This window comes from Pyxicephalus adspersus, chromosome 1, assembly GCF_032062135.1.
Source record: "Pyxicephalus adspersus chromosome 1, UCB_Pads_2.0, whole genome shotgun sequence".
NCBI classification, from domain to species: Eukaryota; Metazoa; Chordata; class Amphibia; order Anura; family Pyxicephalidae; genus Pyxicephalus; species Pyxicephalus adspersus.
In genome coordinates, this window is record NC_092858.1 from 84,736,049 (window position 1) to 84,753,476 (window position 17,428).

The following is a 17,428-nucleotide window of genomic DNA, read 5'->3' on the forward strand; positions in this document are numbered from 1 at the left end:
AAGAAGAGGCTCTGGCGGCTCTGGTTCTGGTAGTTTGTTCTGGCCCAATCCCAGCCGGCAACCCGCGGCTCCGGAGCTGCGGGTTGCCGGCCAGCATTAGGCCGGATCTGACCTAAAGGATGAAGTTTACCGACCTCTGATATAAAGCATTTCGTCTCACACACACTTTCCGAATAAACATGTGACCAGTTGTTTTGTGCAAAATAACATGTATAACAGACACAGGTAACATTGACACATACCAGCATTTATTTTAAATTTGCAATCTTGCTATAATAATTAAATACGGCATGAAAGGAAATCTTGGCAGTAAAACCGTTCTGGCCAGTCCAAGACTCTAGTAAAAGCTGCATAAAATGTGTGATCTCCTTAAAAATACATTGTTTTATGGCCTTTGTCAATGCAAGTGACAAAATGTCCCAATTTACCGAATATTTACATTTTAATGGTTACCCATTATTTTTCATCTCACATATAATAAATTACAAAGATATTTTAAAGGCAAAAGGATCCCCATTAATAGAGTGTTGTCCCACTTGTGGCACCTTTACAAACAGCTATGCCACAGATTAAAAAAAAAGATAGATGTCCTTTGTATTCCAAATGCTTCCATTCTACAACCATAATTCCAAGTTGTTTTGTAGTAATCTTTACACTACAAAAAGGTAGAGTTGGTTGAGGTAAGACTGGTTTACATTCCTTTGTGCCACAGTAACCCTGCTCCTGTCTTCTACAGCCTCACTCAGAGCCGTTCCTGGGTCTCTTCATATTTGCCCCATGGGGAATTGTCAGAACCCAGAAAACTGAACTGCCTAGAACTCATGGTATCCTGTGTAGTGCCGTAGATTACAGCAGAGTCAGCGGATCTACACCACCTTCCAGTCAAACCCATCAAATGGACAACTTTTAATTGCTTTTATCTTCTCCAATAGGGCAGATCTTATTTCCTTGGAAAAAATGCAGCTAGTCTTTGCTTTTTGATTGGCAGTATGTGTATTTCTTGTGAATTTACTTTCTTTAATTTAACATTTCTGTTTTTTACTGGTTTCCTTAACGCATCAGCATTCTCCTTTACTTCTGCCTGAGTCTTCATATCGTAGCCCTGTACTGTAGAGTCTTGTGGTAAATCTCTCTTAAATGAAAAGTTTTTGGTAGACACGCCAGAAAGCCCTTTGATTTTGCCACAGAATATGGCAGGTACGGCATCTTTTACAGAAACAATAACTTTTGCTGTTTGGGAGCTACTCACAAGCTCTATGTTATTGGATGGTTTGGGCTCATAGCTTCCTCTGTTGCTTTGTTCAGAAGACCATTTCTGTCTTAAAAGTTCACTAGAATTAGTGCAGATGACTCGGGTGTCCTTCTGAGAAAGCTCATGATGCACAAGAGTTGGATTCAGTGTTGTAGGGGTAGGAAAGTTCTTACCAACAGTAGGGCTTGAAGAGTCACCGATTTGCCCATGAGACACAGACATTCCATTTTGAGAACTTGTATTAACACATTTTTTGTACACTGGAAGTGACAGGTCTAGAACACCCTCTTCCTCCACCACAACCTGGTTATTCATATTACTCACATCATTATTATTGACCAGTGTTTCAGTTTTTAATGAAAGATCCAGTGCTTCATTTTCATTATTTATTTTGATGACAGAGTGCCGATGAAATTGTGCAAGTTCTGCCTTTCCTGTGGATTCAAATGGTTTGATGTCTTCTTTTTCCATTGTGGTCTGTGTGCTTTTGCAGCTTTTTGGGATTTCTACAGTTGTTTTGTCTGCATTTTCTGTACATTCGGTCTGTGGCACTGGTATTGGAATCGGAATAGGTAAAGGTATTGGCACTGGCAAAGGGACAATAACTGGATAGGGTACCAGGAGAGTGGCAGGGGGGACTAATGGTGATAACGGTGAGCTGAAAGCTTGTGGTGGAACAGTGTGGACATTGGTAGAGGAATAATCTGAAGATATATGACAGGGTGAAGCAGTGCCTAGATTGGTTGGTGATGGAAAGAAATCTTGCAGCACAGCTGAAAAGCCTGGTGTTTGAAAAACAGGTGGCAAAACAGTTTCTTGTACAGGGCTTGAAGTCTTCTCATCAAGAATTTGAGGTTGACCAACTGTAGCAGCAGTTGCAGGGAAAAGATGGTTCTGAATTGTAGTGCCAGGACAAGGTGATCCTTGTGGCAATACCAGAGGAGAGTTCAAATGCTGAAAAACATGCTGTTCCAAAAGCACAGGCAGTGGGACAGGACCTTGTGTGGTGATAACATATGGTGGGCTGCTGTTGCTGGTGCCTACCTGAGGTGGTGTACTACCCGCAACTTGCCAGTGTATTGGAAGTACAACAGGGCTTTCTCCAAGACATATGGGCTGAAGCACAGTTGCGGCCACTTTAAGTGCAACTCCACTCTGTGACTCGGAAGAGGGGCTGAGGACAGGGGCTGCTGGAACAGTTACCAGAGGAGAAAGAGCTTTTTTCATCAGACCAGATGGGTTAATATTCCAAGCTTCTGCAGTAATAAGTTGAGCAACCCCATTCTCAAGTTTGTTTGGGATAGAGGATGGAGTGCTATTTAAGTCAACCTGTAGTTCAGGCGTTTCCTTATAAAGTTCTTCCATTTTTCCAGCAACAGATTTCAGCCCACACGTTGCTTGCTTTTACATGACCTGGTTGAATGTACTGGCCGGTAAACCTGTGCAGAAGCACACATACAAATGCATCTTAACACCTGGAAAAAAAAAAACAAAAGTCAGATTACAGATATGGTTTATATTAATTCTCATCATGGCAGGAGGATGCTAAAAAACCCTTCCACTACTGCAGACATCCACAGGGAGTTACTACGAAACTACTTAATAAAGGGATCTAGCAAGAAGCAAAAGCATCCATCCCAGGAGCTACTGATGGGAACAACCTACATAAATTAAAAACCACTTAATATTTCCAAAGCAGCAAATTTAAGCCAGTTTTGGTTCACTGTGCTTAAAGGAATTAGTTTATTATTCATGGGTTAGGAATGTCCACAGACATGTGGGCTGTCAGTACTAACCTCCTGCTGAAAATGTTAGCGCATGGGTTGCTTTAAGCATTTTGTTTACTGACCCAGGACAAGTATGCAATACATCAGAGCTTATCTGCATATTTTTTGTGGATCAGAAAGTACTAAGGCTAAAAGGTAACAAATAGCAGCTCCTGTATGTTTCTTGAAAAGTGTAACTGATACTGCTAATCATATTTGTGTTACTGCATGTTAACAGTAATAATAAATGCAACTGGACCAAAACAGCTTCCAGTAAGAAGTATTAATAAACCCAAATAAAATACCCATCTATTTCTAAAACTGCTAGTTGTTTGGCTGTCGTACTGATCCAATGGGCCTGACTTATATTTAATAAAGCGCTCCAAGGTTGGAGAGGATACACTTTTATTAGTGAAACAGGGTGATCCAAAAACCTGGAGTGGATCACCCAGCTTCACTGATGAAAGTGTTTTCTCTCCAGCCTTGGAGAGCTCTAACTATTTAGGCCCAGTGATTTGATCTAAGTTCTTTTCAAATAACATGTAAAATGAAATTTTCTCTACATTCATGCTATATTTATTTCTGCTTACTGTCCCTTTTAACAGTTTAATACTAATTAAAAAAACATATTAATGAACTTATATGTGAATAAAAACATATTCAAAGCCAGGCAGATAAAAAGAAAAAAATCTAAAATATTTTATAGGACATATATTCGTATCAGATTCATACTGATCCGATCCAACAGATAAATACTAAGCAATCTCACTGATTCAGGTAATACAATGATGCAAATATAAGTGTAAGATATCATGTAACTACCAGTTTGGCTACAGCAAACCAAATTGTAGCCGCTTTATTCCAAAAAATAAAATGCTATTCTTTAATTCCTAACCATGAAATGTGTACCTAGTCTCCAGACATTTATGGTATTAAACACATATGTTATGTGCATTTAGTTTTTTCTGCCTCCCTGTGACTGAATATGTAGCTATTCTTCAGAGAACTCCTTTGCACTTTGATGGGGCTGACAATTGGTTTATCAACTCACCGCAGAGCACTGACACTGGTGATGCAGGGGGGACAGGTCCCATTTAGACCATGTCAGAGGAGAGACATTCCCCCCCTGCCCTGCCTGGTAAACAGCCTCAATGCAGCCCTTTAAATACAAAGTCTGAATGGTAGCTGTCTCTGCAACTTAAATGTAATATTTCTTTTTAAAACCTTCTATACAAATAGTAAAACACATATATACAATACATTATGTGAAAATATCGAAACAACATTCACCCACCCAATAGAATGTGCTTCTTTATCTGCAGTTACAGAGACATAGTCATATCTAAAGAAGAGGAGGATCTGCCCACTATAGGCTTAGTAGTGTTACAAGAGAAACCCGACATCCAAATCCAAAGACTTGCTGTAGAAAACCTAACCACAAAAAAAGTGAGGGAGCTCCATACAGATTGTCCTCTTTGTAATGGAGGTGAAGGAAGGAATTCTGTAGTCCTAACTTGTTTCCTGTCCTTGGGTGACAATGCTGCACTTCCAGTTTTGGTAACAGAGCCTGTAAAAACCTAATGTAACCATTACATCTGAGGTCTGGTAGTATTACATTTTTGTTCCTGGGTTTGGCATCACACTGGTAAACATTGAAGAACTCCTCACCTCTTTTGTACGCTGGAAGCTTAGTGAAGCAAAGATGCCAAGAACTTCATCAAGCATCACATCATGCAGGTTATATGTGAGAATCTCTCATTAAGCAAATGTAATGCAGACGACTGAGGAAACTGTCATGTTAAACCTGACACATATAGCAAATCAGTGGAGTCATCTGCATTATGCCATGGCATGTGTCCTGTCTGATCCCAATCTTCTAAACATATTTTAATGATAAAAATGAAAACTTCAAGCTTGCTATTGACCTTTAGGTATAGATTATTTTGAGATGTGCTGACCTTAAGTAAATGCCTATTTAGCATGTCATCAAATTTACTAAAAACGAGACATGCTGTCACATTCCTGAAATGGGAAGCTTGCAGAAAAGCCGTATGTGTCATAGCTAGTTTTATTATAAAACTGAAATAGTTCATCAGCAGTGAAAAGTACATTTAGCACAATCTAATGTGACTGATTGAGGAAAGCTACTAAAGAGAACATAGTGGTGTGACTCCTAAAGAAGGAAGGATTCTCATTCAGCTCACAAAGGGAGACAAAAGGAAAATGCATTTATGACAAGAACAACAATTATTTTTTTCTACTTGTGAAAAAGATTCTTAGACTGAAAAATAATTTACAAAACTAATGAAGTCTGGGCCTTCCCACAACTTTACATACCTACTTAAGTGAACTCTGGATATCACCAATCATTCATCTCTAAATCCTCACTGAAATCCCCACAACCAACATTATACAAATGGACTTTTTTGGCTATTATTCCCTGTTTCATGTTCTATTACATGGGTTCCATGTGTGGGCGGATACGGCCTACATGGGAGTGGCAACTCTTAGATTTTAGGAGCAGTGCAACATTGTGGCCACACTATCCTAAAAAGCTGCATGAAGTGGAGGTTACTGGCAGGATTAACTATTTGTAGGTCATAGCAAAAAAAATAAAAAAATAAAAAGAGAAAAATGAACAGTTAAGTGCTAAAGCAGACCTAAAGCAGCTGCAAAAATTTTTTTTTAGACAGAAGAGACTATGAATTCCCTCCAAACCTGTCAGCTGTGATTAAGTGCTGGGATGAAAAAGCTTATTTGTGAATGTGTGAGAGTTAGGTCAATATGGTCAAAAATGGGCAAAGAGTCAGAACTGGGTAAAAGACTGGGCAAAGTAGACAGCGGTAGCGATGGAGCAACATGGAACACTGCTACTATCACAGCACAGGGGATGCAGGTAAATCAGCCATAATATACTATTATCCTATGCATCCTGACACATTGGGCCAAAACCCTGGGCACCAGCAAAGTTAAATTCTACTTTAGGGGGTAAAATACAGGAAGCTTTACATACTACAAAACTAACAGTTTATATCCCCAGCTGTATTTTATGTCCTTCATCAATGAACAACCCAATGAATGTTATAGCTAAAACACATTTTTTAGAAACCCCCATGCCCAGCAGCCAAAGAAAACTGAAGGATTGACATTTTTTGTACACACAACCTGACAATGTTTTGCATCTGAATAACATTTTCCAGGTCACATTTGTTTGTATGTCATAAATTGTGCTTAGATAATGTATGTGTAGTTTTGGCATATATGCCGGTATTATTAAATATATTCTTAGAATATTTCTTTGTAGTTATGTATATAGGATAGGATGTAGGATGTTTTCTAAGTCTGAAGAAGATGATAAGGTCCATCAAATGCATCATTTGTGATAATTAGGTCCCCCCTATGGATATCTTATTAATAGGATCTCCAAAATATCAAGATTACACCACGACTACCTGATGGGATTATGGACTTTTTCATTACAACCTTTGGATATCCATGTAATATAATCTGTGGTAGCCATTGTTGATCTACTAACCATCTTACTCATTTCTAGGCTTGAATGTGTATTATGTTTTATATTGTTCTGCTTGGGAAAAAAATGTTTATAACATTTTTAAAAACATATTATGTGCAAAGAATTCATTATAGGAGAACTCTAAAATATTCCATATCGGTTAAAGTTTTCAATCATGTATTATGGGAGGTCAATTAGGCTAATGCAAAACTGCAATAGTGGACAGCAGGCACACTGCAGTGTAAACTAAACTGGGAGGTTGGTACTAACTATGTACATTAGAGTACAGTAGAGGCGAGGTACACCGTTTAGTTTTATTTGACAATCCATTAATATTCTCTTAATTTGTAGTTTTAAAACATTATGCACTCACCTTGCAACTAAAAATAGAAAGCCAAATACAGTTTGAAATACTGTATTATTAATAATATTATTACACAGTATTTATATGGCACCAACATATTACACAACATTGTACAAGGCGCATAGTCATGTCACTAGCTGTCCCTCAAAAGGTACTCACAATCTAATGTCCCCCTACCTCAATGTTGTTTAATTTTTTTTTAAATAAGATTTTACACTTTGATATTTTCATAACTCTACTAATAATAACAATATTCTGTATGTCAAGCAACGGTTACCTTTCCTACCCAAGACTACTAAAAGGAACTGCAATAAAAAAAAATTTCTCCTCAGTTCAGCATACTTACCAATTAGATTTCTGTTTACTGCAATAATTTTAAGACAATAGTGAAACCTAAACTATGTTATATATATATATATATATATATATATATATATATATATATATTATTTATTTTTTTATATAAAACCACCACATGGATAGGACTAGTAAGCAAAATGGCAATACCATTATTGCAAACTACGATGCATTAAACTCTGCAGTGTCCTTAAAGGACCTCATTTTATTTAAATGGAATAGCTATGCAAGAAGAAATACTACTTTTCATTATACTATACTAAAAAACTACTATACTAAAAAATGGCGTGATCACTTTTTATTAAAATCTAAAATGGAAACTTTCATGGAATGAATGGTGTCAACATGTCAGACCTAAATTAGGCGTTAGTTATTAATGTGTCATTACGCCAGGATTAAAGTATATTTCTTTTAATGTTACTTGTTAAATACTCTCTATGGCTTGCCACATGATGAATTATCTTGTGATACAAATTAAAATCAAAAAGCTTTACATTACCTAAAGGGTTCTAACAATACAACAGCTGTGAGCATTCATTTATATTCATTTATTATTCATTTATTCATTCCCTTATACTACATACAGAAAATAAAGCCATTCCTTGCAGCTAAAGTTCACTTACTTCAAAAAAATTTAATTTTGCTGAACTATAAAATAACAGTTCAGAAAAAAAACAGAATCAGTTGAGATAACGGAGCACCCATCCCCAGTATCAGTACATTACGGAACAACTTTTTGCTTTAATTACAGCCTTGAATCTTTTGTCATACTTCTCTACCAACTTAGCACATCTGGGCTGTACACTCTTTTTAGAGAGCTGGTCAGGCTTAGGCAAACTGGATGGTGACCAGTGGTGGACTGCAATTTTTCTGTCATTTGACAGATTTGGGATTTAAGTCTGGGCTTTAACTAGATCACACAAGGACATTCACCCTTCTCTCCTTCAGCCATGGTGTGGTCAGGTTTTCCCCAAAAATGTAATGATATGCACTTGATATTTTGTGTTTTTTTCCCATTTGGGTTTTGGTTTCCCATTTGGTTACCCTTAGAACCTTGCAGTTACAGCAGCATACTTTTGGTACAGATGGTGGATGCTCCTGAAGCCCCCCATGGCCTTTACGTCAGCAAGTTCCACTGTCAGTACTACACTGTCAGGCAGGGACCCAGCTGCCATTACGAGCCCTGTCGAGCCCTGATGTCTGCATTGCCATCTGGTACTAGAAGAAACATGCTTTATTGGAAAAATCTCTGTCCTATTGGCCTACCTGCAAAATCATAGGAGTCTAACCCCATAGAATATATTTGATCCTAGGTATTACAACACAATAGCAAGGATGTCCCCTTGGTTAGGAGGGATGAGAAGGACCATATTGTGGATTAATATCCTTTAATACAAATTTGGTAGCTTTTTAACCAACAAAGAAGCAGCTTTTTTGTCCTGGTGGGTAAATGACAATTCTTTTTGTTTTGTTTGTTTTTTTAAATAATCTCTGATTCAATAAAGCACTTCAAGGCTGGAGATTATACACTTTTTTCCGTGAACCTGGGGGATCCAGCAAACCTGGAATGAATTTCTTCAAAATCATTTGCTATTTGTTAGCAAATGTTTTAATTCTGAACCAGATCCATTCCAGGTTTGCTGGATCACCCGGCTTCACAAATGAAAATATATCTTCTCCAGCCTTGGAGAGCTTTAATAAATCAGGTCCATTGTTTCTCTAAATTTGCAACCTTGGATTTCTAAAATGTGGCCCAAAACCAAAACCTGGTGTCGTTTACCACACATGGTCATTCTTTTAAAGAAAAGCCTGAATCTAACCAACCGTCCCACATTTCCTGGATGATGAAAGTCTGAACCACCATAAAGAACATTATGCAGTCTGCTACAAATAAAGCCCACCCTGGAATAATGCTAACATGCAGAATGGGGAGATCAGAAGTAAAATATGTTTACCAGCTTTACCAAAACAATCTTTTTTTGTGGCAAAGCTGATATAGAAAACTTTTTAGCAACTTACTGAGAAATTATTTGTGCCTCAGACTAGGTTTTATGTGTACCTGCAATTGAGAAATTGAATCCAAGCACAGAACCATCTGGCCCTATTAATGGCTGGGGGTTAATATCTTCATTACTTCGCACTGTTCACTGAGTGGGGTTATTTTTAAGATTTATGCAGTTATTTTGGCATAGTGAACCCTACTGGTCTACTTCCTTGTAGATCAATGTGGGAAGAGGACTTGAGTCTGTTGACAGACAACCAGTTGAGTGAGGTGCTGGGTGGAAATCAACAAGTCTCTTTTATTAATACTCTGAGACTAGCAAAGTTTCACATCATTCATTGTACTTTTGTTACCCCATACAAGCTTTGGAGATATAGATATTTATAGAGATATACAGATTCAGACACAGGCCTGATCCTATATGTTCAAAGTGTGGAAAAACTATGGGGACCTTAGTGCATATGTTCTCATGCTACCATTATTATAAACAAGTTATTCTAGCACTTGGGCTAAACCTGCAAGTTACAACTTTTCTATATTAGCAATTTGACAATCTTTTTATTTTTGTGGAACCAGCAATAACTGGATTACTATATCAGGATAGAAAGGTGATATCATCGCAATGGATAGCATTTAGGAACTCTACCCTTTGTTCTGTTTCCTGTTTCCTATTGCAAATGCTGTGATGCTAAACAATTAAAACATTATCTGATTAAAAACAAGCGGGATTAATATGTATGTATATCCCTGCTTTATAGTGATCATGTGCCTGCTTTCTGTTTTCCGGGATAGGATAGAACTACCAATGTACTTCTGTCCCCTCAACAACATCATGTATAATAAACACTGGTCCCATCAGATGTTGATGTTTGATGATGCCCAATAATGGATAAAATATTAATCCCAAAGCATATAAGGGATTTCTATTTGGGCAGTACATATAGCAGAATATGACAAAAACCATAACTATGATTTTTGGAATCAATTTTGTTGATGGACTGCATACAGAAAAGAGTTTGTACTTCAGTGTGAGAACTAAAATGTTCCACACAAATGTACTTCATAAAAAGCATGACTATCAAAAGGACTCCTATGAATGCCAAAATTGCTGAAAAAAAACACTGATCTTTGTAGCAGCACTTAGAGGAAGAAAGGATTGCACAGAATTCAGGTTCATGTGAGGTAGGAGTGTTCCTGCCTGGACCAAGCAAATTATGCAGCTGAAAAGGAATCTGATTTTATTAGCAAGACAGATAAACCAGCCAGACTAAAAGCTGTCTGGCCTGCAAAAGGTTTGTTTACAGAACCCAAGATGGCAAAAGCCAGTTTCTAAAGGGTACATGGAAGTCTGTAGAAAACATAGAATGTTTATACTACTTCATTATTGTATGGTAAATAAATGCCATAACTGGAAATGTATATTAAATAAACGTTTACTATAAATGCCCAGAGTAATACCATGTGTAAAGGTACTATATAAAAATAAAATATCCACTCCTTGTGAATAATAGAAAAGCTGATATTCTTTATTTACAAAATACCTCAATACTTCAAGTCATTGGAGTTGATTTACTGTGCAGCCTTTTTGTTTTGCTACGTATATAAACACTTTGAAAGGTAATTTTACCAAAGCTCAGTGAATGTGATAAAAATTCAGTTTTCAAAGAAACAATTACATGCAAGGGAATGTAAAAAAAAAAAAAAGCATGATGTTTGCTTGCACATATTTGGATGGTTAGTGCTTGCACATAATTAGACTTTCACCCTAGACCTGTTATGGTCCTTTAGTTTAGTAATCATCATATGGGTATATGCTTAGACTTTTTCTGCTAAACTAATGAAATGATAGGACTGGTTCTCCTACAAATATAGGATGAATGTTTGTGTAAAGCAAGTTTGGACTTTTACTTCCACAGAACCAAGAGAAAGATCAGTCAGACATGCTGGAACTTGTATGGGGATATAAAAGGGACACAAAATACACCAGTGGTGGATGGTGGAAAAGCATACCAAACAGAAGAAAAAAGGTTACATAGGATACACAACTCATAAAATGACAGATATGTTGCAGTGCAGACAGGAGCATAGTGCAATATCAATATATAACTGGGCAGAATTGTCTGATATGTAATGCTAAACAGCAGGTCCCAGCAGACCCATAGTAAAATCTTAAATTCACCAGCAGCTGGTAGGCACAGGTTGCAAGCTGTGAAAGAACTGTGACTGTTCACATTCCTTGGAATGTCTTCCAGAATCAACTGTGTTGGGGGCAATTGTAAGGAGATAAGGGGCTCTTCTTACCATAGGGAACTATAGAGGAGGTTAGGGTCTTTGCCAACTTTCCTTACCATCCACCTCTCACAAGTAGCAAGATTTGTTCCTCAGAAATAGGTCTTAGTATTAACAAAGCAATTGTATCTGAAGTATAAACATTATAAAATAATTCAACGAGAAATATGGTAAACCAATCAGTGGACCTGATAATGCTGTAACATTGTAACAGTTTAAAAAATTCAAGCTAAATATTTATCTTTATCCAATGTAATGCATTTTTACCGAATTTCAAAGAGCTCTACACAGCAGTAACTGGGAGTGTACTTCCTGAAGAGTTCAATAGCCCTTTTCTTACTTTATCACTGTCCAGAATCAAACTTCTCATGCAGCTTTGAATCTGATTGGTAGCTATGGGAAACCTCAGTACTTATAGCTGTAAATGAGAGACACCAAGAAGCCTGCAATGGGTGTGCTTGGGAATGGCTCTACCCAATCTTACAAAAAAAAGGGTTTTAACAACATTAGATTACCACCAGAAAGGATTAGGGTGGATTAGTACAGAACAGCAAGGCCTGAAAAAAATCTAAAATCCTGAGCAGGTTCTCTCTACATACTGTAGTAATGAATATAACATTTGATTGGAATTTAATTAAAATGACCAAGCTGAGGTACCCACTAGCCTTTATAAATTATATTTTGTAGAATCAGAAGGCATCGAACGGTTACAGCCTATTTCAAAGAAATTTTATGAGGCCTAGTTCAAAAGATCAGCACGAGATTAAATTCTTAATAACCAGACTCCTAATGCTTTAATAAATGATAACATATTCATAAAAAGTAGGACATGAAAAGCCTATTCCCTGGAGCATTTATCTTCTTCTACTGAGCTATATTTAGCTGCAAATGACACAGACTGAGGAGGGACTGAACAGCTACTTCCAGCTCCATGCTCTTTGCATCAAGGTCAAATGAACATGTTGCAAATCCCATTTTTATTTTAAATGTAGCTTTATTATGTTTAAGGAAATAGGAAAAAAATAATAGTTTTTGGTAATGTTGGATATGGATGGATGCATAAAGCACACAGTCAAAATGAACCATGGTAAATAAACCATACAAGCAAATGTATATGTGACCAAGCTTTGTAAGGCATGTGGCACCAGTAAGTGTAGGCTTTATATAGGTGAACAGTGAACTTTGCTGACTAATAATAATGTTAGAATCTGACTGACTGACCTAGAAGGTAACATTACCTCATATACTGTATGCTTATGGACAAACTAGTCTGACTGCCAATGTGGGCCAGTTAAGAGCATGGGAGGGCAATGGGAAATCCTGGATTCTCAATTTTCCTTTCCCTGAATTATAAACCACAGCATATCTGTATAATCGGTGATACATGGGAGTTTACAAGTATACAGGTTAGGTGCCAAATCACACCTAAGATGGTCCCCTTTAACTGAACTGTCAAATAAACAATATATTCCATTTATATTTAAATAGGACCACACAATGCAAAGCTGTGTTTTTTTTTTCATTGTAAGTTTTTAACTGAAAATTGCACAGTCCTATATTAATCCGTGTGGACAGCTTAAAGGGCCAATTAACCTAACTGAAAAATGTTTTTGTTTCACATCATTGTTCTTGAATTTTATTAATAAAATAGGGAATCAGACATTCCTTCCAACATTCCCTAGTGGGAATCTTCCATGTCTATGTGAATCCCACCAGTGAATGTTTAAGGGAATATCAGATTTTCTGTTTTGTAAATATAGCCCTTAGCCTTTTCTGAAACAATTATAAAAAAAAAAAAATCTAAGAAAAAGAGGATCTCACTCAACCAAGGTAAATAGCCTACACGGGCAGGACTATCTTTTCTTGCTAAACAATGGATTAAAAATAAAGTTTAAGGTGGCATAATTTTTGGCTCTCAAAAGAAAACAAATTATTAAAAAGGAACAAAAACAAAATGTATATATCTGTGTAAAAATTGACACAAGGATCAAGGAAAAGCTGGTAAGGTGGATGAAAATTACATTTTCCGGCAATCAGTTGAATAAATGGAATAGGGTAGAGGTGAGTGTATATATATATATATATTTATATATATATATATATATATATTATTATTATTATTATTATTATTAAACAGAATTTTTATTGCGCCAACATATTACTCAGCGTTGTACATTTAATAGGGGTTGCAAATGGCAAACATATACAGACAGTGACACAGGAGGAGAGGACCCTGTCCCAAAGAGCTTACAATCTAAGAGGTGGAGGAAGTAACACACAATAGGATGAGAGATATGTAATGGTGGGAAGTAGTTAGGGTTTTAAGAAAAAGAAGACAGGTAGGCAAGTTTGTAAAGATGGGATTTGAGTGCTCTTTTAAAAAGGCGAAAAGTAGGAACAAGCTGAATAGGATGACAAAGACTACTCCATTTTCGGGGCAGCTGTAGAAAAGTCTTGGAGTTGTACATGTAATGTGGTTATGAAAGTCATTAGTGAGTCATTGGAGGAGCCAAGAGTGCGGCTAGAAGAATATTTTTCTATCAGGTCAGAAAGGCACAAGAGCTTGAATTTGATTCTAAGGTGAAATGGAAGCCAATGAAGAGAACTACAAAGAGATGGAGCAGAAGAGGAGCGGTGGCAGGGATGGATGAGTCTGGCTGCAGCATTCATAATAGATTGTAGAGGAGAGAGTCGGGTTAGTGGAAAACCAGAGAGGAGGAGGTTACAGTAGTCCAGATGAGATATGATAAAATTGTGTACAAGGAGTTTGATGGTCTCTGGGGACAGGTAGGGGCCTCTGACTGTCGTCTGACAGCGCACGGGCCAGAGCCTCGGACCATGTCCCCCATTTGCATCGCAGACTCAGGGCAGTAGGCAGGTTGTGTTTCTGGACACAACCCACCCCCTCTCCCATTGCAGGCTCAGACTTGTGATGGCAGAGTGGGCGTGTTCTGGCATCATGTCGTCTTCCCCTTTGAGTGACATACGGCTCCCCGCTCATGCGCGGTACGGAGTGCGTAGATTTAGTGGTCCACGAGCTCCAAAAGGTTAGGGACCACTGCTGTAAACCGAAGGAGGACATAAGACTACCCAGAGAAGAGGTCCAAGGACTGACCCTTGGGGAACACCAACAGGGAGATCCAGATATAAATGTAAGCTGCCAGGCCTTCTTTACACTTAGGAAAGAGTCAGGTCAGTTCAGTTTGAAGTACAGCCTAGTATAGTAAATCAGTCTCCATATTGCTGTAAGGGGCTATAAGGCGAGCAAACACAGGAAGATCCTACAACCTCTATACAATGTCCACAGACCCAACTGCTGCAAGCCTAATAATTCTAACCTCCTCACCACCATGCTGCACTAAACAACCCACATATAAACCTTTGCAACAAACAGTATTATAGAATCAGTATACTTTGACATGTCAGATGTGTTTGAAAAGCATTTTTCAATGCATTCACATTTTATATTTTATATAGTTTATATAGAGGATTACAACCCCCCAAGTGGATAAAAGGCTCTTCTAAAACTACCAACAACTTTGTAATCATCTGCCATTTTTTCAGTAATACTTCAGCTCAAATATAGTGCAGCAAATAATGTGTATGGTAAATGTGTTCAATATATATAAAATACAGAAGCAAACTAGCAGAATGTTGGCAGACTTCCAGTCTTTAAAAGAAAGCAATTAAAATATCTACTGACTCCTCTGTTGTCTACAACTACATGTATACACACAGACGCTGAACCTAGCAGTGCAGCCAGTACTCCCGTCCATCATTCTTCAGTGAGCAGTAATAGAAGCAGACCAAAACAGTTTTATGTATGCATCCTGACAAGACACAGTCCAAAACAAAGCTGATTTTTTTATTCATTGATTCAGTGCACATTTATTTCACCAAAAGATGTAGAGCAGGTTAGTGGATTTAGAGTGCTGCTTTTTTACATTGTGTAGAAAAACCAGTGACATTTTTTTTAAAAAGGATAAAATAAAAAGCATTTGACTTGCTTATCACTTAAACAATGATGGCCCTGAATATATAAATACTAGGAAATCACTTTGCAAATGCAATGGGTAGTTTTTATTTTTTAACTGCACTAAAGCCTTTTTCTTTCTGCACTGAGCACACCATTATACCATTCTATATTACCTCCAGGTAAAGCACACTTTTGGAATATTCTCCATGACCTTAACATCATTACACAGCTGGAGTGTGCTTGGGGAAATGCTAATTGACAATTTTCACATGAGCTTGACATTTAAAGATGTATTCCCATACAGCTAATAATATCTAATGATATGCTAGACATTATCTTTTTGTAAACGTCTTCCAGAAAACAAAGCATTTAAATCATCCCTGACGTTATTTCATTCTGGAATATTCTAAATCCTTGCTTATCAACATAAACAATGAATATTGCTAAAAGGAAGGAAAAAAAGGTCCTTTAGCCCTAAACTCGGTGCAGAATGAAATTACATTATAACTGCAGCCTTCTTCTAGATTAGTTTGTGGAACTTAAAATTAAATCTCTATTTCCCAATGTGCATTATCATCGACCTGCATGAAGGGATGGAGGCAGCACTGCTCACACAAGGATCTTTAAGATACCTCTGACAACAATTAATGAAAAGGGGAAATATTTTAATAGTTTTTTAGTGTATGGACCGTGTTTGCATTACACAACATGCTTTGTCTATTTATTCATGCTAGGACACAGTTCTTTTCTCATTTAGATAACTCCAAGCCTAAAATGTCTTTATTTTCCAATGACAGTACTGATTCAGGTGCTGAATATAAACTATTAACACATATTCTCCCAGCTACTTGGTGACTGTGGTGAATGTGGAAATCAGTTGATCTTTTCTCATATCATCATTTTATTTTCTGTGCCCACTCTGTATTGGGATTATTTTGAGTCAGTGGACATTGCAAACACTCACCATTGTACATAAATCCTAGACGGAGAGGATGTATCATGCACATTACTTCACATACAAGGAATACATTATTACAGGCAAAGTTGGGTGGACTGGTTCCCCTTAGCATTCACTGGATCGACAAGTGAATTGCTAAACAGAATACAGTCCAATAAAAATGTAATTGCTACTTTTATATGGTAATATCTGGATTTACAAAGGTGTTTGGTACACACAAAAGTGAATTTACACCCTTTGGGGTTATAGGGGGATACATTTAAATTAAACATTCACAAATATTCTTTGTATGTAACATTCACCAACAGCACGTTGAATATTTTTCAACTCAAGGTACAAGTTTCCATACACATCTGTAATTTAAAAAAAATTACATGTACTGTACTGTGGTAGTGAAAATCCACTCGTGTGCATGTAGTTGGCGTGATTCCTTTATAGAAAAAAATGGTGCCCATATACATACATATGGGTAGAGATTAATGACAAAAGCTACATTTTGTAATTAGTTTCTAGTTAGGTAACCAGCAGTTTCCTCGTTGTGCTAAAAGTCAATAACAACTGCAGCATTCTGACACTGTTATGGGCCGATACCTCATATAAGATACTCAACCCCCAAGAGACTCCACATGGGGTATCCTGAGAAATCAGCCCAATGTTGGAGGGGTCCTATTGATATAGGCTTCATGACTCTCATACTCGGTGGGAATGCCTGATGATCCCCTAATTTGGGAAAGAATTGTTCATAAAAATTGATAAGTATAACTATTTGATTCTACCCATTACCAGGTCTATTGCATATGCAAAAGGTCCACTTGAAACAATATAAATCACTACACTACACTACAATGCCAAAATATGCCCTGTGTCTTATTTTCAGGGGATGTCTTATTTTTCCATGAAGAAGACTACAGTACACATTTATTGTTGAAAGTCACTCATGATCACTCATG

General features: G+C 37.3%; 1 protein-coding gene across 2 annotated transcripts in view; it reads right to left on the reverse strand.

Annotated features, from left to right (window-relative positions):
* Window positions 1-226: 226 nt before the first annotated feature.
* The window catches only part of RAI2 (retinoic acid induced 2), a 28,659-nt gene continuing 11,457 nt past the window's right edge, over window positions 227-17,428 (reverse strand). For both annotated transcript variants that reach the window (XM_072416677.1, XM_072416683.1), the window contains exon 2: window positions 227-2,727. In XM_072416677.1, the coding sequence (XP_072272778.1) occupies window positions 941-2,617 (1,677 nt within the window). In that variant the 5' untranslated portion in view covers window positions 2,618-2,727 and the 3' untranslated portion in view covers window positions 227-940. The remainder of the gene's footprint in view (window positions 2,728-17,428) is intronic.